The 20,193-nt window shown below is 35.6% G+C and overlaps 3 protein-coding genes across 3 annotated transcripts; 1 reads left to right on the top strand and 2 right to left on the bottom strand.

Annotated features, from left to right (window-relative positions):
* Nucleotides 1-2,429: 2,429 nt before the first annotated feature.
* Nucleotides 2,430-4,689, bottom strand: LOC110783312 (uncharacterized). The gene has a single exon (XM_021987638.2). It carries the CDS (start codon nucleotides 4,144-4,146, stop codon nucleotides 3,016-3,018), a length of 1,131 nt encoding a protein of 376 aa, XP_021843330.1. The 5' UTR covers nucleotides 4,147-4,689; the 3' UTR covers nucleotides 2,430-3,015.
* Nucleotides 4,690-6,481: 1,792 nt separating this feature from the next.
* On the bottom strand, nucleotides 6,482-9,729 carry LOC110783311 (uncharacterized). Its single transcript, XM_021987637.2, has 4 exons — nucleotides 9,475-9,729; nucleotides 8,660-8,805; nucleotides 7,589-7,693; nucleotides 6,482-7,341 (listed from the first exon to the last, which is right to left on the bottom strand). The coding sequence occupies exons 1-4, from the start codon at nucleotides 9,535-9,537 to the stop codon at nucleotides 6,834-6,836; spliced, it is 822 nt and encodes a 273-aa protein (XP_021843329.1). The 5' UTR covers nucleotides 9,538-9,729; the 3' UTR covers nucleotides 6,482-6,833.
* A 1,449-nt stretch (nucleotides 9,730-11,178) lies between these two features.
* On the top strand, nucleotides 11,179-16,818 carry LOC110783310 (uncharacterized). The gene is made up of 6 exons (XM_021987636.2): nucleotides 11,179-11,337; nucleotides 11,914-12,001; nucleotides 14,378-14,442; nucleotides 15,595-15,663; nucleotides 15,743-15,792; nucleotides 16,403-16,818. Exons 1-6 carry the CDS (start codon nucleotides 11,266-11,268, stop codon nucleotides 16,512-16,514), a joined length of 456 nt encoding a protein of 151 aa, XP_021843328.1. The 5' UTR covers nucleotides 11,179-11,265; the 3' UTR covers nucleotides 16,515-16,818.
* Nucleotides 16,819-20,193: the final 3,375 nt, after the last annotated feature.

The raw sequence follows: 20,193 nt of genomic DNA, 5'->3' as shown, positions 1-20,193 counted from the left end.
GTTACTGCCATTACAATTGAGTAAAACAAGTGAGGATATGCTAGTTGATAAATATCTGAGGTGATAAGTTAGCTATGTGATAGAAGTCTATGAAAATCGGAAAGCCTACGATGCGTAAGATTTTTTCCTTGCACGGTAAATAGAGGTATTTACCTATGAATAATGAGACACGAAATATAAATTTCTCCATATTTTAGCATAGTCAGTCTCGAAATAATTCATCATGTTCACATAATGTACGTAACACAAACAATGCAATCCATAAAGAAATTTTCATTCTAACTAAATATGCGAGTTTTAATCATTCAATTTGAACTTAACTAAACTTATACAACTATACTGGGTGGATAAACTTCCACTTTAAGTATTTAGGAGAAACACTGACTTTCAATGGATAATATTGACAAGAGAGAAAAAGGAGCATCTCAAGTACATTTTGAGTAATTTTTTAGTTACACACTTTATAATTACTTGCAAGTTTATTATTGATATATACTTTTTCCATTCCATAATAATGTTTCAGTTTCTATTTTCCATGTTTGTCAATGAACATATATTAAACGAAGTATAATTTTTCTCTCCAATATTTTTGACATTATTAAGACGAATTAAACAAGACCTTAAATAAATATAATTTTTTCTTATGTATTGGAAAGAATATACTTCCTTCGTTCCGAAATATCGCACCATTTGTTGTTTACACTATTCACACTATGACTTTGGCCTTTTTTTTGTGATTCGTACGTAAATAAATATAATTTTTATTGAACAAGACCTTAAATAAATATAAATTTTTCTAATGTATTGGAAAGAATATACTTCCTTCGTTCCGGAAATATTGCACCATTTGTTGTTTACACTATTCACACTACGACTTTTGCCTTTTTTTTGTGATTCGTACGTAAGAAAATTTTAGTCATGTGGGGTCATGTTAGATTCGTATCGATATATATTTTCTAAATATTAATTTCTTATAATTTTTTCTTGCACACGATTTGAGATATTAAGAGTCAAAGTAATGATTGGAGGAGTAAAAGTCATTTATAGTGCGATATTTTCGGAACGGAGGAAGTAGAAAATTATCTTCAATTATGAGTAAATTCAAAATTTTGAACTGAAACATCGTTATGAAACGGATTTAGTACAAATTTGTATACTTCTATATCAAACATTGCTTAGGAACTTCTGAAGAACTACGTGGGCAATGAAATGTGATATTCGTGATTTATTTCCTAATTCAAATTGTATTTCTTGATTATTTTCTAATTTTATTGTGTACTATTGATTTATTTCTAGTTTCATAATATATTAAAAATATTTATCTAATGATAATTATTAAATCTAGTGGTGACTTTGTGATGTCCGCTGAATTGCTCATGATGTTGCAATAATTCAGCCCAAGGCCCAAGCTGCTGGCCCATCACATGCAATTATGGAGTATGTGATTATTTTATGTACCTATGGAAATACAAAGCCCAATAACACATTGATCTAATCATCTAACATGCACTCTCTTCTTTTCTTTTCTTTTTTTCTTTTTTTTCTTTTCCCTTTTATGTTTTACAATTTGACTGACACGTAATTTTAGAAGATTTGAGTTGAATTTGTTAAATTAATATAAAAATGGGGTAATTGATTAATTATTTTTTGTAAAAAAAAATTGTTATTACTTCGTAATTTTGTTGCCTTTACTTTTCTAGAAAAAGAAAAACTAGAAACAAAAAGTGATGAATATACTCTATCGTCCATATTATTATATTTTTGTATCATACCTAGGCTTGGTTATTAGCTAGTAACACAATGTTCACTCGTTAAGTTTAAGGTCAATTTAAAGGAACATTTATTGGGAAGAAATTCTGTTTTTCATAGTCAATATAAGGTCGAAATTATAGTGCAATAATTTTGAAACTAAAATAGTTATGATATAATAAATTGTATTTGTATCTTCTTGTTCATATGTACTCGCCTTTGTCTTTCTTCTTCTTCTTCATTCATGCTGGTTTATTGACTCATCCAACATCAACTTATTTTAAAGTAACTGCTTTTATAACTACACACTTTTAGCCAACACCGACCTTAAACCGACCTGTCCAGTAATTAGAAGAGAATAGGTTTTGAGGGAGTTAGGTGCAAAAACATGCTTCAAAATTCCCATCCTATTCCTCTTATCAATCAATTTGCTTTTTGTTCCACTACCTTAACACAATAATGAAACTTCTAAAAAGTAAATCTACACAAAATCACAAAAAGCCACACTTCATTTGCCTTTTTGTTATCCATGTTCATGATTGACTCACATTACATAGTGTTCATCATCCAAAGCATAAAATTTGTTGCTTAAACTTGAAGATGAACATTGCTACATATTCAATGGATGGATAACCCACCAATAATAAAACATTAAAAAATAAATTAATAAAGCCAATATATTTGAAATCAATGCTCATTAAACCGTTAAATTAGTTAAATTTCTAGAAGGGAAAAGGTTTTTTTTGTAACAACTACTTGTTTCGGGTGTATGTAGAAAACGTTTTAAATGTGTTACATGTAAGCAATTTTACATTTCACGCCTTAACCATAACATTTAAATACAATAACTTGATTGAAATTTAGAAAGGTAGCAAGTCTCACGACTCACGACAGAGACCGAATACACAAGTAAAATCTAGGCTGATATATCTAGATTACGTACATTGTTTCAAGTTCAATCAAAACTTACCTCCTCCTTGGCACAAGTACTCACTAACCATGTCACTAACTCAACATAACACATGAATTCTCTATCTTTCACTGGATTCTTTTCGGTTCGAAGAAGAGTCAAATGATGTAGACGTGATTCGATCCAGATCTTTGGTACCAGGTTACCTCTCAACACTTTACCGAGTAAGTTAGTTGAAATCCACGTCTCGAACCATCAAATATCTTTGACTTTCACTAGATCCGAGTACAATTTCAACCGTTTTTCACGTTATCTAGAACCATCTAATAATTTCTTCGAAGATCTTTTTGCCATTTTCAAAAAAAAGCCCGGCTACCATAAAACACTCTTGAACCATCTTTCTTCTTGTTTTCAACATCCAAATCATTTCCCCTTTCCATAACCCGGATCACATTCCCTGGACCTTCATTACCCGTACCCGTACCCGTACCGGGGCCCGGATCAAGATCCATGGGCAGCTTCATATTTGCCAAAGACTCTGTAAATTGCTGCATACTCTTCATATACATATCCACAATCTGCTGCTGCATTGCTGACTGCTCCACCTCTCCCTGACCCGAAAAAACCCGGCCCGGGTTCCCATAACCCGAACTTTCACCCGTACAATCATCTATTTCATTGATTTTCCCCCCATTTCTAGTCTCACCATCTACCTCACTCTGTTTCTCCCCTGTTTCAGGTTGATCATCACTTATACTTGTTGTAGAGCTCAAAATCCCGGAATCCCGATTCTCGTGTTCTTGTTCGTGTTCGTGATCGTTCTCTTCCGAAGAATTTCCGGCCATTTCGTAATCAAACCCGGCTTTTAAATCCGACCCGAGATGTAAAAACGACCCAAAAGAACGGGTATTCGAATTGAAATACTCAGCAACCATAACCTGATCTTCTTTCACTGCACTTATATCAGGAAACTGAACACTAGAATAATCATCATTCGGGTCAAGTAGAACCACTTCAGAAGAAATAGACGAATTAAGGTTATTCGCAGATGAAAAAACAGAGGAGAAATTCTCTGATAATGAAAGACTTAACTGAACAGTTCCAGCAGGGGAATGAAAGAGATCGGTTGAAGAAAGACTGAAATTCTGACAACTTATTTTCCCACCTTGGTTAATAATCAAAGGAATCGGTACCAAAGAGAACCCTAAAAGTTGATCTTCCAACAGGTTTCTTACCCTACTCAACATCCAAATCTCACATTTGAGGACTGAATCGATTTGCTTAACAGACAACTCTAACTTCTCCTCGAATTCCGGGTTCTTACCTCCTCCTAAAACAACCCGGGTCGAAACCATTTCATCCGGGTTGTAGGTAAGTGAGAATTTTGAGTAAACATCTTGGTTATCATAGATGCATATGTTGTGTATGTTTCTAGCATGGTGGATGAAGATTTCTAGCTTTCCTGATGATGATTCGAATTGATCCATGATGAAGAAAGGGTTAAAAAAAAGTTGGGTTGATGTTTATGGATTTGGATCATGTAACATTTTCTCAATCAGATAAACTATAAAAGGAAAGACTTGTGAAAGAAAAGTTAAGCTTTTTATAGAGAGTATTTTGATACCAATTGCCTGTTGGTTCAGTGGTGATAATTGGGGCTGAACTTGGTAGGGAGAACTCGTCCGCAATAACAATTGGGAGGGGATTGGAACCTAACCACCCAGAACTCGCCCCGAATCCGGATTAGCCCTAAGGGTGAACCGGGTGCTAACACAAAAAAAAAATAGAGAGTATTTTGATTTGATTATGAAGAAGCTAATTAGTTAACTAAAATAAGAAAAAAAAACTCTGTTTTAAGTGTTGTAAGAAAGTTGGGTGATTCTTAAAGGTATGAACAGAACAACTTGAAGTGAACTCAAGACAAAGCATAAAACAATTCAGTAGAAAAAGACAGAGAAGAATTTTGGATGAACAGTGGAATGGAAGGAATTTGAGCAAGTTGAGGTGGGTGAAAGGTAGTAGTAGGTGGAATTGGAGAAAAATAAATGAATGCATCTATGATAATGATGTTATAAAGGAATATAATGTCATTCCTTTTTTTTTTTTAGGGTTGCAATCATAATAACCTAGAGCTAGCAATCCTTGACACTTTACCGATAACTCGACTTGAACCCGACCTGAAGTTCATGAGAGAAATATGAAGCTAGAGTTGGCAAATGTGTCGTGTCGGGTCGTGTTCGTGTCCGTGTCGAATATAAAGGGGTTGGAAAAGCTCAACACTAATTTGGCCCTTTTAATAAACGTGTTGTGCCGTTTAGACCCGTTTAACTAATCGTGTCGAAAACTCTTAATACCAACCCGTTTTTCTCGTGTTCGGTTCGTGTCGTGTTGTCGTGTTTTTTCGATATAATTGGCTCCATTATAAATTTCATAACCCAATACATCAAATTATTGGTTGTTTTTTCTTAAACGGTTTAATTCATGTCAGTTTCGTGTTGAGAATCTCAACACTAACCCAACCCATTTAATTAAACGTGTCTTATCGTGTTGATCCGTTTAACTAAACAGGTCGTAAAAACCTTGACACTAACCCGCTTTTTTCGTGTCCGTTTCGTGTCGTGTTAGATTTTCCCAACTCTTAATGAACCCGACCTGAACTGAACCCGATTGACCTGAATTCGACCCAATTTAACCCAAATCACCACCCAAAATAACCACATCTTTATCTAATTATCTCTTATGATCTTATCCAATCTCCATATGTTTTTCAAAATTAACTACTAATTATAGGTAAAACATGTACTCAAAATTGGATCTTTTTTCTCATCTTTGAGATGATTATGGTTAGTATGTGCTTGGTCATATATAGAAGATAATGATATTTAAAAGTAGAGGAAGAGATGAAGAAGAGAAAGGACCTTTGCTTTGCTTGACAATGCAGCTTCCACTTCTTCTTTAGTGATGAGGCCTCCCTCTCCACTGAAAGCAAATTGGGGGGATGTCCCACTTATTGAATTCTAGGGTTTTTGATTGCAACTCCTTTCACAATTCAATTTATTTTGTTAGCTACCACTTTCCTGAGTTGCAAGGCAAGCAAATAGGTCAATTCATTCACCAAGAAATAATACAACAAAATATCTGTTTTTTAATACATGGTTAGGAAACTAATGATGTTCTCATTCTCACAAATCATTCAGATTAGCTATATGTAAATAGCCATGCAGTCATTTGACTAATTATGATCGAATACGATTGAACAACCACCGTCCACCATCACCAAACGCCGGTCAAACATGGTTCTCGTAGGGATGGAGTTTCACCTAAAGATGGCCGTGGGTCGGGCCGAAGTCAGGCCACTCTGCATTGTGTCGGGCCGGGCTGAAAAGTTCAAAACAGACCCAGACCCATAGGTTGTCGTGGCGGGTCGTTCCCATGCTAGGCCACCCTACATAGTGTCCGGCGAGCTGAAAAGTTCAAAACAGGGCCCAGGTCCATGGGCTATTGCCGGGCTGTCGTGTATAAGCCCAATTTTACTAAATTTAGTGTGCTTTGTCTTGCCGTGCTTTTTCCAAAAAAATGTGGCCCAAGCCCGGCCCACGGCTTCGTGCCAGACCGTGCTTTTTTTGTGCCGATATCAGGCTGGGCTTTTTCGTGTCGGGTCAGCTATCTTTAGTTTCACCTGGTAACTAGTCAAAAATAGTGTGCGCAGAGAAATAACCTAGCAAATGTGATCATATCAAAAAGCATAATCTTATCTAAGCAAATGAAAGATTGTTCAACAACATGATTCCACAAAAGAGGATTTGTAGATACCTGAAAAAATAAAGAGAGGAAAGAAAAAGAGTCAAAATATTTACAGAAACGCGGTCAATAAATGTATTTACATGAACAAATCAAAAGAATTCACAAGAACCAAGTTCAAAGGTTGTTGCAATAGCTTTCTTGAAGAAGTTCCAACCCAGAAATAAATGGGTTATGATGATGATAACTAAGGTTATCTACTACTTAGCAGAGTATACAATTCTTAAACTAAAACAGAACCAGTCAGTCAGCTATGGTGCCGTTATTTTTACAACGCGGAAATTAAGAGACGAAAGATACTGTACAAGGGGTGCCAAACCTGACCCGTAGACCCGAAACTGACCCATTGACCCGAATTGCCACCCCCATATCATCAAATACTCCTACCTAACCTAACCAAATGCTGTTGATGTTTCGCCGCAGCCGCCTTGTCAGCAGCCTCGCGCTTCAGTGCCCTCTTGGCACGGCGCCCAACCAGCTCTTTTCCAACCTCTTTCTTCTTAGACGAATCAGAAGAAGACCCGACATTATCCACATCTTTCTCCACCACTTCTTTCTGTTTCCTCTGACGGGATGAACTAGCACCGGTGTTTTGCGGGTTTGACCTAGGGACCGGTCGGGCCTCTAGGCGACCCGCCCTTACGTATCCATTATCGCCCCACCTACGGTTGCCAATGCGGAGGCTTGGTGAGTTGTGAAAGTAATCATCCTCAATATCTTCATCATTGAGATGCTCATATTCATATTGATACTGGTATTGGTAGTACAAAATATCCTCCAGTTCGTCATAAAAGTCATCTTGATGTTCGACAACCAAAGGTGTAAACCATGAGGCTCTCACAAGCAAGCATACACTTTCTTCAAGCATGTAGTCGTGCAAGCTGCAAGATGAAGAGTACCACTATACATAAGCAAAATGCACATGATGAATCCTTCAACACTACGGAGTATATCAACAATGGCAGATTTTTTTTTTTGATAAAGTAGCAAATCAGGTGCGCTATAAATGAAGGGGAGAAGTAAATATCTATACCTATACTTCCGCTTTTATGTTCTTTTATACCCTTTTAAAAGGGAAGTGAAGATGAAAGGAAATTTCCAAACAAAGAGAAGAGATCAAAGACGTACTTTCCATCGAGTGAACGATGAACACTAAGAGATTCAAATGGATTTTTGCACTGTGGGCATTTAGGATTCTCATGATATGTCGCCCATTGCAGGATGCAGTTCACACTGAAAAAGAAACAAAAAAAGCATCAATAACATTCCTGATTTACTCAAGTAATGGAAAGAAAAGCACACCATTATTTTATTCCATTCATGATCATAATAAATAAGATTAACATTTCCTTCAAAAGACTTTGGATTGGAATCCAACAACAGTTCTACCCATTCCAAATAACTTTGCCACACAATTAAATTCTAAAGGATTTAATAGAACTTCTGATAAACTTATCTATGCAAGCGAAAGAAAATATGCCCTTTAGCTTCTACTACAAGAGCTACTTAGATGACATAAAAAAAGTGTCAGAATATATTTTGGCTGCGCTCAACAAGCCCCATGATAAGGACACACTTGTGATACTGCTCATGAACTAACATTGTATATTCAGGTGAGAACCAGAACCAGAACCAGAACTGCTAAATTCCTTTGATTCCGAGCTCATCATCAAACTAAGCACTAAAATAATCATTAACATCTAACCACAAGTAAACGTGCCACATTTTATCCCACATCTCCCATGTCAAGTCTACAAGTATGAAGTATGGCAAGCTTTCCTTCCATAGCAGTTAAAAAATATGGAGTAGTTAGTTACACAACAAAAGAAACAGATTCTTTGCTCCAATAACCCCTCTAATCAAGCGCACAAGTAATAATGCCTTCCTTTTACAGCAGTCAAAGAATAGATTTACGTTAGAATCACCTAATCTAGCTTCTCATGTTAACCTGATGAATATGTTCAATTAACAATGCAATGTGATGACATATTTTCGTTCTTGCCCCAAATCAATAACACTTGATAAGATAATTATAATCGCACGAATTCTCCCAAAATGCAAATTTGCATAAGAGACGTTCAACATGTGACCAAATATCGGAAGAACAGCAAAAACACGACAATCACTCAATCAAATGCTATAAAAACGAATTAATAGACCAAATGTAAGTCTTAGGAAAACAAAAAGGACGAGACAAACCAGTAAACATGCTCGCAACCTTTAACAAGGGCAGTTTCTTGAAGCTCAATATCATCCAAACAAATGGCACATACACCATCATGAATCACCACAGCACTAACTTCGCCCCTTTCAACTTCTTCGCTCTCCTCCTCCTTCATTTTCCCCTGTTCCAATCAAATACCAACAAAGAAATCAACAAATGCTGATTAAATCAAACCAAATCCCCAACTCTTGATCAACTCGGACAAGAAATATTTGATCAATCAATGACCATAAGCTAAAATCAAATAAACTACCTCAAATCCCCAAATTGGGATCAATTTGAGACAAGAAACCCTCATTTTTCAATCACCCAGAAGCAAAAATAAGAAATAAACTACAGGGTCAATTTCAGACAAGAAACCCTAGTTTCATCAATTACAAGAAGCCAAAATCAAATAAACTACCTCAAATCCCCAAATTGGGATCAATTCCAGCCAAGAAACCCTCATTTTTCAATCACCCAGAAGCTAAAATCAACTAATAATCTCAAATCCCGAAACAGAAATGAATTTCCCTCATGAAACCCTAATAAATCAATGACCAAGAACCCAAAATCAAAACAATAACCTGCTATCCTCAAATTTGGGATCAATTTCAAACATGAAACCCTGATAAATCGACGACCCAGAACCCGAAATCAAAACAATAACCTCATATCCTCAAACTGCGTCAATTTCAAACATGAAACCCTAATAAATCGAATAACCCACATATCAAAATCAAGTAAAACCAATAAGATCTACTTAACATTACAAAAATAAAATTAAAGAATCAGGGTTCAATTAGTTTACCTGATTGTTATTGATGAGATCGGCAGTAAGGTGTTCGTCGACAAAGGCGGTGAGTGAAGTCATTGCTAAAACTATGGAGGATTCAAATTAGAAAAAAATGGAGAGAGAAAAATGGGGGGTAAAAATAAAAAGGGAATCCCCCAAGGAAGAAACTAATAAGGAGGGGGAAGAAGAGAGAATCAAAGATGGGATAATTCTTATACTTTTTCAGGATTCTGCCCCAAAAAAAAAAAAAAATTATTGACAGAGAAAAAGTGGATGAGGGAGAAGAGGAAAACACAAATTCTTATTTATAATGGGTGTACAATAAATATTGTATACCGGAGTAAAAGTTGACTCAAAATGCTTAAAAGTTACCTTTATATGTGTAAAAATTATCTATTTTTTAATGATAAATTTTTTCATTTGAATAAAAATTATTTCTTCAAAATCACTAATAATGTATAAATTAATCATTTAACCCTTTAAAATGTTTATCTATTAACTTTTTAATTTTTATAATATAAAAGTTACAGAAAAATAAGTTAAAGTTACAAAAAAAATGCATAAAAGTTATCTTGGTGTACAATAAATTTATTATACACCTTGTGCGCGCAAGACCTTTTGAATGGAAAAATGCCCCTTCCCTTTTTTTGATTTTGTGAGGGAATAATTAAAAAAACAAATTGGAAATGGTGTGGTTGATATAAATATTGGTCCATGTTTTTTAATTTTTTTTTTCAATTTTTGAAAATGGGTAAATTATTTTGATTTTTGAATGACTTGTTGCTCCAAAAATATTGGGGTTTTTGGTTGTGTCATTTCTTGATGGATCCACCTGTTTGTGGCATGACACGTGGAAATTATAGGGGTTGATTTGTTTGGTTGTGGATGTGGTGCAAATTGTGACTTGGGCTTGCCTTAGTGTGATTGTGTGAAGTGTGAATGTGTGAAGTGTCCACTATCATCCCGTCCCTAAAAGATCGTCTCTTATAAAAAAAATTACTTTATTTTTTGGTAACGTAAACTTTACTCTATTAATAGTGTAGGGGTAAATTGTTCATATGGGTTGGTAAAGTGGGTAAATGAAGAGAAAGATACAGAAAAGACAAGTGGAAAATATTATCATTTACTATATGCTTTAATATATAAACAGACTTAAAGAGACACCTTTAAAAAAATACAATCGGTAGTTATTGTCACGGAGCCATGGCGGTATGAAAACTCCTTGCACGGTACAATCGGTAGATTGTACATAGAAATTTATCTCTTTTATCGCTCATAGTCATTGTGGTTAAGGTTGAACTTGTTTTAAAATTCGGTTAATTAAATATGATACAACTTTGTTTGCTCAATTTTGTGTTGTTTGGAGTATAAGTTGAAAATTTATGGATGTCAACCAGCTTAGTTGTAAAGTCTTAAAGTGTTAAGACAAGAGATCGGTCTACATTGTTTGCGTTTTGTAGCTCTCTCTACCCAAAAGGAAAACAAAATTGTGGAAATTTTGAGCTTTTATAGTATGCGGATTAGTTTTGCTAGGTCTTAAATCGGATTATTAGATTCGGATCAGTTTTACCGGGTCTATAACTACTTCGTATTATTTTGTGCATATACCCATCGGGTCTTTAATATGGAGTACTATTGTATTCGTTTTAAAACCCAAGATCCACCAAAAGGCCCATTTAATACCCAAAAATATGGGTAATTGTAAAGCCCATTGTAAAAGAACAAAGTTTGAGTTCACCACACAACTCGCAAAACCTCTCTTCTCTATTTTCCTCTTTTCTCTGTAAATTTTGAGGGACCACAAAAATGGGCGCCGAAGCTACTCCGGCGGCTGAGATTTCACCGGAGATGGTGGAGCAAGCTGAGGCCTTACTTGAGGTAATTACTTTCTTCTATGATAAAACTATCAATTATTTATTTATTTGATTATTTCCATGAATTAATTTCTTAATCCCTATATTTCAAGCCAAGATTATTAACTGATAATTATCATGTTTTATTTATCTAATCATGACAAACTATTATGAATTTGAAACCCATCTGGGAATTATTTGTACCCTTCAAATTTATTTATATAAATGAAGAATCTTTTGCTGGATTTTGGTAATCTTTTTAATAAACTTATGGATTATAGAAGTGATTATACTAAAATTATGTTGTTCAAAGTAATTGGTGTTAATTATTTTGTGGGGTTGTTAGTATGAGAGCTCATCGATTAATATGCTGCTGAATTCTTGTGTTTTTTTTAATTAACCCCTTTTACCAACATCATCCATTCTCGTCTCCTCATCATGTATAGAAATGAGGGGAAATTGGAGTAAATTAGTTAAAGTAGGATCAAATTCCACAAAGGCTACTACAATTTCTACTATGATATGGCAGGTTTTGTTCCAAGGAATCAATGATAAAGAATTAGTTTTGCTCTAAATCACTTATCTTTATTCTACTGCTTAGGCTGCTAGATACGATGATCTTGAGGATCTAAAAGGGCTAGCATCTGGTGGAGTCTCTCTTGATGCTAAAGATTCTCAAGGGCGAACAGGTTTGATGCCTTCAACTGACTTGTTCTGCTTTCTTCTACTTGCGTTGTTGTTATGCGAGGTCAATTATATATGTTAGTTCTTTTTACTGGACCGTTTGTATCACTATTTAGTTGCAACATGCCAACATTAACAAACAATACTACTCCGTATTTGACTCTTTGTTATATTGTGAAAATGGTGCTATAAACTTTTGATTAATCAGAAAATCTTTTTGGCCATTACTATGCCTTTTGTATTGACTATTTGATTTTAAGTGTCAGTAAAGGATTGTATACTATTCCATAAGTTATGTTCCTCGAGTAGTCGAGTTGGCAATTATCATGCATATACACGTGTTCCATGCTTAAATTACATTGACTATTGAGGACCAAACCATGAACTCCGTTGGTTGTTTGATTTAAATGCTTTTATACCTTTAGTGTACTCTTGCCAATGTTTTTAGGCTACCCATCTTTCCAAGAAAAGAGGGAAAGAAAGAAACATGGAAAGAAGATGCGAAATAAGTTATATTTCCAAGAATATTCCTTCTTTTCATCATAATACTACTGATGATGAATTTGATTCTGACTTGGATTCTGATGATGATTTTTACATTGTCTTTTCCACTCCGTATATTTTCTTTCTCCTCTTACTCACTCTCTCCCTCTCTTTGGCGTTGTTGCTGGTTGGTTATGAGATGAATTACATTCCGCTTTTCGGTTAGTCTTTAAATAAAGACAAAATTTTCAAAGCAGACCTTTTATATGTCTAATTTTGCGAGAAACAACCGTTTATAATTTTGCTGGCAAATTCAAATCTTAAAAGAAATATTTTTTGTGACAAACAACCAGAATATACAGTAGAAAGTAAATGTGAGAATGATCTTATTGGCCATTACTTTGCCTTTTGTATTGACCATTTGGTTATACGGTACAGGATTGTATACTAATCCTTAAGTTGTGTTCCTTGAGTTGGCAATTATCATGCATATACTGATATACACGTGTTCCATGGCTATGTTACATTGATGCATTGAATGTTGAGGACCAACCCATGAACTTATCATCCCGTTATTTGTACCTTCAGTATAACTCTTATCATGTATTGACCATTTTGCCTATTTTTCTTGCTTGTGCGTCACTCTGCAAGTCTTGATGTTTAGACGAGTCAAGCTTTCTCCAACGATGGCACAATGCGTAATGTCTATGTTTACTTCGTAGCACGATTCCTTAGCGCTAGAAATATCTTCGATTAGCTAGCACACAAGTCCCTCACTCGTATGCTCGCTCACTCGAATGACACACTTAGTGTCGTGGGTTTCCTTGATCACTCTAAGTAGGAAGTAAGATTAAATTTCTTATGTGAATGGTTTCTTGTATTGGAAACTCTATGAATGTACAAATGATCCTTGTTTGCCTTTATAAACCACCATCCCCATCTGTAGAACATTCTATATACATCTTTACAAGAAAAGCCTACAACATTCTAGATTGTTCCTACCTTCTTAGGAACCCCTAGATATATGGAGGCTTTTACACAAGAGTGTTCTAGACTAGTCCAATCTAGAACCTTCCACACTCATCCATGGTTGAATGCGCAAGTCCATCCTAGAGCACTCCCATCCGAGACGGCGTGCTGCTAAACGAGTCATTCTCAGCCTGATCCGGTCCGGCCTTAATCTTCATTGGGGTAAAACAGGTGGGACCCCAAGTTATAGCTCCATTAGACTTTATTTGGTCTCCGAACCAGCCAATTATTATGTTACTATCACGTGGGTGTTTACTGGAAATTTATGGCTAATTCAATATAAAGCTCTATAGGGGGTATGCGCGCCTTGCCACTCCTCTTGTCCAGACACACTTCTGCTGCCCATCTTGTTGCCTGCCCATGGTAGTGCATCCCGATGCACTCCGATGCGTCATTGACCCACACGACCCTTTTTCCGATGGTGCACCACGTTGTCCGATGGTGCCCAACGACCTTACCGCCAAGGGCGGCGCACCGCGTTTCCTTGTGATGATTGATGCTATGCTGTTGCATGTGATGGTGTGGGAGGCCATCCATATAGACTCAAGTGTCATTAGCCTATGATTATGTTACAGGGTGGCTCCACCCTAAAGTTGCATTTTTTTTGTCGAACAAGATGCAATGTTTTAGATCCTTTTACTATCTTCTACTCTTCATTTTTCCATATACTTTTTGGCAATAAAACGTATGTGTTTCCACCTTTAAGATTAAGGAAAATCTGACCAACATTGTGATTTATTAGTGACTTATCGTTTCAAATCAAGTGATTGATAGTCGACTCTACTACTAAATTCTTGTCATACTCTGTCTCAATTTTATCTTTTTAATGGTTAGTCTGTTAATTCATCTTCCTTAATTAATTCATGCAGCTCTTCATATGGCAGCGGCCAATGGTAACCATGGCATTGTCGAATACCTCATAAGTAAAGGTGTGGTAAGTGGATTTCGCCTCATCTATATAGTACATAATTTGTGGAACTAAGCACGCTTGATCATTTGGTAGAATTGAAATTTAATTACACCTAAAACACTACTCACTCTGTTTTTTTTTGAGTTCAATCACTATTCACTAGTTATTTATGGTGCTAAGTGGTCTATAAGTCTATTTAGATAATATTCAAAAATTGTCATTCAAGGCACTTTCAATTTCCCACTAAAAGTTGTGAGGACTAACACGAAATTTTTAAAGCTGGTGCAAATTAGTCATGGTTGATGGTTCAGCGATGAATTCTGCTGGGTTCTAGCACCCACTTTAAAAACTGATGAAGTCTCCTGAAAACTTTTACAAACATTCATTTGCAAGATCTTATCATGAACCTTAATACTTTGTATTAGTCATGCGCGGAATTGTGTTTGATGATTCTCATAGTCTCTCTTGAGTCATCCCTATCTAGTTTGCCCTTTTCTTTAATCTTTTTGGACAAAATGTTTCAGTAAGTTTGGCTGTTTGAGCACATCATAATGGTTCGCAAGACTTGCAACTTATGCAAGGTCTCAGACTCCCAAATGTTGATGTTCTTGATCAGTCTTATTAGCCGGCCAGTGCCTTTGTTAGAGTTTCCTTACCTGTACCAATAAGTTGTATCTTCCTTTTCAAAAACATACCGTATATGATAAGATAATCCATAGTTGTGCGTGTTTTGTGGAGTAATTTTGGGATGGAAGTTACACTTTGGGGAGCTTCGTACGGCGCACATAAGTAAGGAAAAAGTTTATTGGAAAGACGTGTTGGTCTGTGGGGTTAGTTGTCAATCCTGGAAGCAGCATTTCGTAACCTATTTTACTCGGACTCGGGTACCCATGTCGGACACGGGTACGTGTCCAAGTGTCCGACTCGGCTATTTTGCGTAAAAGAATCATGATTTTGGTCCAAACATGAAGTGTTCAGTGTCCGTACCCATGTCCGGACCCATGTCCGAGTGTCAAGGATCCGACACGGGTACTTGAGGTAAAATGAAGAGTCCAAGTAACATAGTTAGTAACTATCCCTGGTCAGGGAGGGAGTCAGGGTGTTATGGTTCTTGTACAAGTCACATCTTTTATCTTTTGTTCAACGAACATCTAGTCATTTTTGAATGAAACACAGGATCTAAATGCTTTGAACGATGAGAAGAACACACCTCTTCATTGGGCTTGTTTGAATGGCCATATCGAGGTACTGATAAATTACGGAGTCTGATTCACTGTATTATGTTCATATTTAGGTGATTTACTGATTTACTGTTCTGGTTTAGGTGGTTAAAACTTTGATTTTGGCTGGAGCAAATGTCTCAACCCTCAACAGGTACAACTATCTTCAAACCCTGTTTATTCTGTTCTGATTCGAAACGTTCAAACAATATATTGTAGATTTGCAGGGGTGTGCAAAAACCGGTCCGGATCGGAGACAATCGGTCCGGTCTCCGGGTCGATAAATATCATTTTCCGGTCTTCGTTCCCGTCCGGTCCTAAAACCTTTAAAACCGGGTTTTGGACCGGACCGATGTTTCCTCAAAAAAACATAATACAAACAATTTAAAAACTTAATTTTCTCCTTTTATTTGTTGTAATATTACTATATAGTGAGATTTTATTTTACCTTCCAAAAAAAGCCTTAAACAGTTGGTATATATCATTCTCTTTTTTACCATATTTTGTAGAAAAATTAAAAAAATATATATTGAAATAGGTCTACAACTGGTCTAAACCGGTCCGGTCTCCGGGTCTTGAATTATCAAAATTCCGGTCTTTAGTCCGGTCTGGTCCGGGTTTGGACCGATGAACACCCCTACTATATTGCACCGTAGTATCCCGTGTTACAAAACCGGGCAGTAAACCATACACTGAACTAAAGAGTTCTCTGCAGTCTAGCAAAACAGAGTAATGATAGTTATTTATTTGTTTTAAATGTTCAGCCACGAGAGGACACCGATAGACGAGGCACTGAGTAAAGGGAAGATGGACATGTTGGACGCGATCAATGCAGCCGTTGCTCAATTAGAGCTTGCTGGAGCAAACGTCTCGTGAGTCGTGAGAAAGGACCATTTTAGTTAGTCATCAACAAAGTTCCGAAAAGATTAAAAACGTCGAATGTACTGAAAAACCCTTTTGTCTATTAGGGTTTTGAGCAGAAGTTATGTATGTTTTACTAGATGCCATTTTTCCTCACTCTTGTTTGAGGTTGTATGAGTCACTTTCTAGGGTATCTTCCCTAGTTTTATTTGGCACTCTAGCAACTAGGCCTAGCAAGGGCGAAATCGTCTTTTTATGTAAACCTCGGCTTTATGTGTTTTGGCTTTTTAGGGTTCAAATGCGAACTAGATTGTGATGATTTTTGAGTAAGACAACCTAGAGTTGTTGCATGCTCCTAAAAACATGCTTAAACTTACAAGCATGTTTGATGTTATTGCTTTCGAGTTTTAATAAATATCAGTGGCGGATCAAGAAATTGTTTTGTCGGGTATGCAAATTAATACTACTTTGATCAGTTTTTGCACTTTTGAAATTGGTGAACGTTCATGCTATAACTAAATATTGTTGTGGGTCGAGATGGCACGAAAAAAAGAAAAAAAAAAGCCCGGCTTGGGCATGAAAAAAGCATAGCCCGACACTGGCACAAATTCGTGGGTCGGGCCTACGTCACATCTTTTTGAAAAAAAGCATGACAAGGCCTGACATGGCATAGTAAAATACGCAAAAATATAATAAAATTAAGTTTAGTCACGACGGCTTGCCCGGCCTGAAACGAACAATGGCACATGGGCCTGGGCCCAATTATGAAACCTTTGGCCCGTTCGGCCCGTTACTAATGGGTATGGTGTGGGTTGGGCCTAATTAGGCTTATGGGTTCAATCTAGCCTGACCTACAGCTATCTTTTACATGTAGCTTAAAAGCTATTTAGTATGAAGGAAATCAAATCATAATTTAAACTAAAAACTGACCGTGATTTGTCATAAATTTCCAATACAATTACTACATTTGTTCTATTTTACTTGCCTCATCCAGCCAAAAAGTTGTTTTTTATTTTTGGTGTTACCCCTCGGTTCACCCTTAGGGAGTTAGGGGTAATCCGGATTCGGGGCGAATTATGAGTGAATAGGTTTCAGTCCCCTCTCAATTGTTGTTGCGGGAGATCAAACATGCAGTACTCCCTACCAAATTCAGCTTCAATCACCATTTTACCAACAGGCAATTCGTGATTAAGATATTATGGGAAGCGAGGCAACTACTTGCCTCATTTGAAGCTTTGTAAGATCTCATGAGAAGCTATGTAACTACCAATCGAGCTACTCCTCAACCTCACTTGTAAGTACACTATAAATTACAATTACAAAGAGAGAATTTTACATGTATATGAAATGTACGTGTATCCATATCCATTTAACACAAAAAAAAAAAAAAACGATAATAACATTATTTGGACTTTCTTTTATAGCATGATTTAACTTCTAAGTCTCAATTACTAATTTCCTATTAACCTTTTTACCAAAAATGGTTCCTCAAAAGTCATATCTTTTCATTTTTCACCAAAAATAATAGAAGTAATTAACACAAAAGCAAGCAAGCAAACACTAGTTTAGAGATGCTTTAGTTTATGTTTCCTTGTATTAGTAACCACATTTTCTAAATAACTTCTAATAATAGCACCTTTAATTTCTATTTTAGGAATGTAAAAACAAAACACTTGCCTCTAGAAGTTAGCCTCTTGAGTTTTAGAGGGACAACACAAATTCAATTATGCTTTTTGTAACTTTTTATAAAGTTTGATTTTTTTTGGATTTATTATTAAGAATATGTAATGTCAATTTATTCCTTTTTACACTAGCTTTTTTTAAGTTAATATGCCGTGTACGTTTTAATCTTTTACTATTGGAACATATTAGTGTTTGTTAATGCCCAAAACGCCTAATGTTTTTGACCAAAAAAAAATAAAAGATGTTTGTAATTGAAGAATTATTAAAGAGAAAAGGGGGAAGAACATGGAGGAATCAATTAGGGGAAAAGGTGGATAAAAAAATACATATAAGGGAGTGTTTTGGCTACGAAACAGTACAAAAAATTGTACCATTAACGACGGGAAATCTCGTCGCGAAATTCTAATAATCGTTGGTTAATGACGAGATTTCATGTCGCGAACCCGTCATAAAAAATGGTCGTCGTTAATGGAAAATCCGTCATAAAAGGCATTTGTGACGGTTGTTCTCGTCTTTGTTTGGTTGTTAGCCCCGTCACAAAAGGCTTTTGCGACAGGATTTTTAACCCGTCGTTAAAGATACAATGTAGTGAAAGATTTGAAGGAAATATAACTTTTTAGGTGAATTATAGGTGTGATCATTTCAAAAATCTAATAAGAGTGTTATAAAGTTTTGGAAAGGAGTTCTAAGATGAAAAAACTAAGTTTGAAAAAGCTCATTTATGAGCTTTTTGCATTAGAGGTTTGTAGAAATTAGTGTAAAGTGACAAACTTGTCCTAATATTGTATAAAATCATAACTCTGCATCACTTTATATCAATTGTCTTTAATAGGCCATTTTATACATTAAACAACTAACACTGATTGCCAAACACTTTAAACAAATCGCTAATTCAACCCGCTAGTCATACCATCTAATACAAACAACTAATAAATACATAGTAATAGGTTGTCGGAGGGGAAATGCAGAGGTAAAGTGATCTAATTAAACTTATCTTATACAGAGCATGAACTTACGTGATTAGGTTATTTCCTTGAGATTTTCAATCAATTTTATTCGACCAATTTATTAATTATGAAATTACTTTCTTTATCCCTTAATACTCGATCTGTTTTGACTTTTTGTACTATTCACATAATTCACTTTGACGTTATTTTATTTCTAGTATATGAAAACAAAGGTTAGTATATAATATATTGTTGGCTTCATCTAATATATATTTTCAAGATATTAATATTTTTATAAGTTTTTATAATATGTAGTTAAAGAAATCGGTGGTCAAAGTTGTGCATTGGCAATCGTGGTCCGGTCAAAACAGGTCGAGTATTAAGGGACAGAGGGAGTAGAACAACTTATATGGATTTCACCAAGAACTTCCAACACAATTATCTAAATTTCTCGAACATAACTTATTACCTTTATTCAAATCATTACAACCAATATTTATCGTTAAAAAAACAATTTTGTTTAACCACACCGAAATCGGCTTCACAATCATCATCAATTTCGTAATTATGCTACTTAACCTATAACTCTATAAGGCTATAACTATTATAGTGGATTTTATACACAAATTTTAGGTAAATTTCAATTAATTAAAATAAGTAGATCATCAATATTAATGCATAAGTAAGAATGATTTGCACATGGTGCTCCCAAAAAGGGTAACAAAAGAGTGTATAAAATAAGAGTAGAAGCCGTTTAACAACTTGACTTATCTTTCGGCTTCACATGCACACCACTATGCCACTTACGTAATCCTAATGATATGGACCTACTTTTATTACCATGTTAATTTTGGTTAATATTATTGCTAATCCCTTTAAGGCCCTGTTCTTTTGGACTTTTTTGCAGTTCCGTTAATTTCAGTTTAATTCAGTTCAGTTCAGCTCCATTAATTTCAGTTCAGTTTATTTCAGTTCAGCTTCATTAAGTTCAGTTCAGCTCCATTAAGTTCAGTTCAGTTCAATCCAGCTCCATTAAGTTCAGTTCAGTTCAGTTCAGCTCCATT

This window comes from Spinacia oleracea, chromosome 4, assembly GCF_020520425.1.
Source record: "Spinacia oleracea cultivar Varoflay chromosome 4, BTI_SOV_V1, whole genome shotgun sequence".
In the NCBI taxonomy this organism is placed as follows: Eukaryota; Viridiplantae; Streptophyta; class Magnoliopsida; order Caryophyllales; family Amaranthaceae; genus Spinacia; species Spinacia oleracea.
This window is presented reverse-complemented; position numbering and strand designations above follow the sequence as displayed.

What these genes read in the sequence shown, in the direction of transcription:
- LOC110783311 (XM_021987637.2), bottom strand. Translation starts at nt 9,537, where the DNA reads ATGACTTCACTCACCGCCTTTGTCGACGAACACCTTACTGCCGATCTC. An exon ending in ATCTCATCAATAACAATCAG is followed by an intron (nt 8,806 to 9,474) that starts GTAAACTAATTG and finishes TGATTGGAACAG; the next exon opens with GGGAAAATGAAGGAGGAGGA. An exon ending in CATCGTTCACTCGATGGAAA is followed by an intron (nt 7,342 to 7,588) that starts GTACGTCTTTGA and finishes TTCATCTTGCAG; the next exon opens with CTTGCACGACTACATGCTTG.
- LOC110783310 (XM_021987636.2), top strand. Translation starts at nt 11,266, where the DNA reads ATGGGCGCCGAAGCTACTCCGGCGGCTGAGATTTCACCGGAGATGGTG. An exon ending in AAGCTGAGGCCTTACTTGAG is followed by an intron (nt 11,338 to 11,913) that starts GTAATTACTTTC and finishes TCTACTGCTTAG; the next exon opens with GCTGCTAGATACGATGATCT. An exon ending in GTTTGAATGGCCATATCGAG is followed by an intron (nt 15,664 to 15,742) that starts GTACTGATAAAT and finishes GTTCTGGTTTAG; the next exon opens with GTGGTTAAAACTTTGATTTT.
- LOC110783312 (XM_021987638.2), bottom strand. Translation starts at nt 4,146, where the DNA reads ATGGATCAATTCGAATCATCATCAGGAAAGCTAGAAATCTTCATCCAC.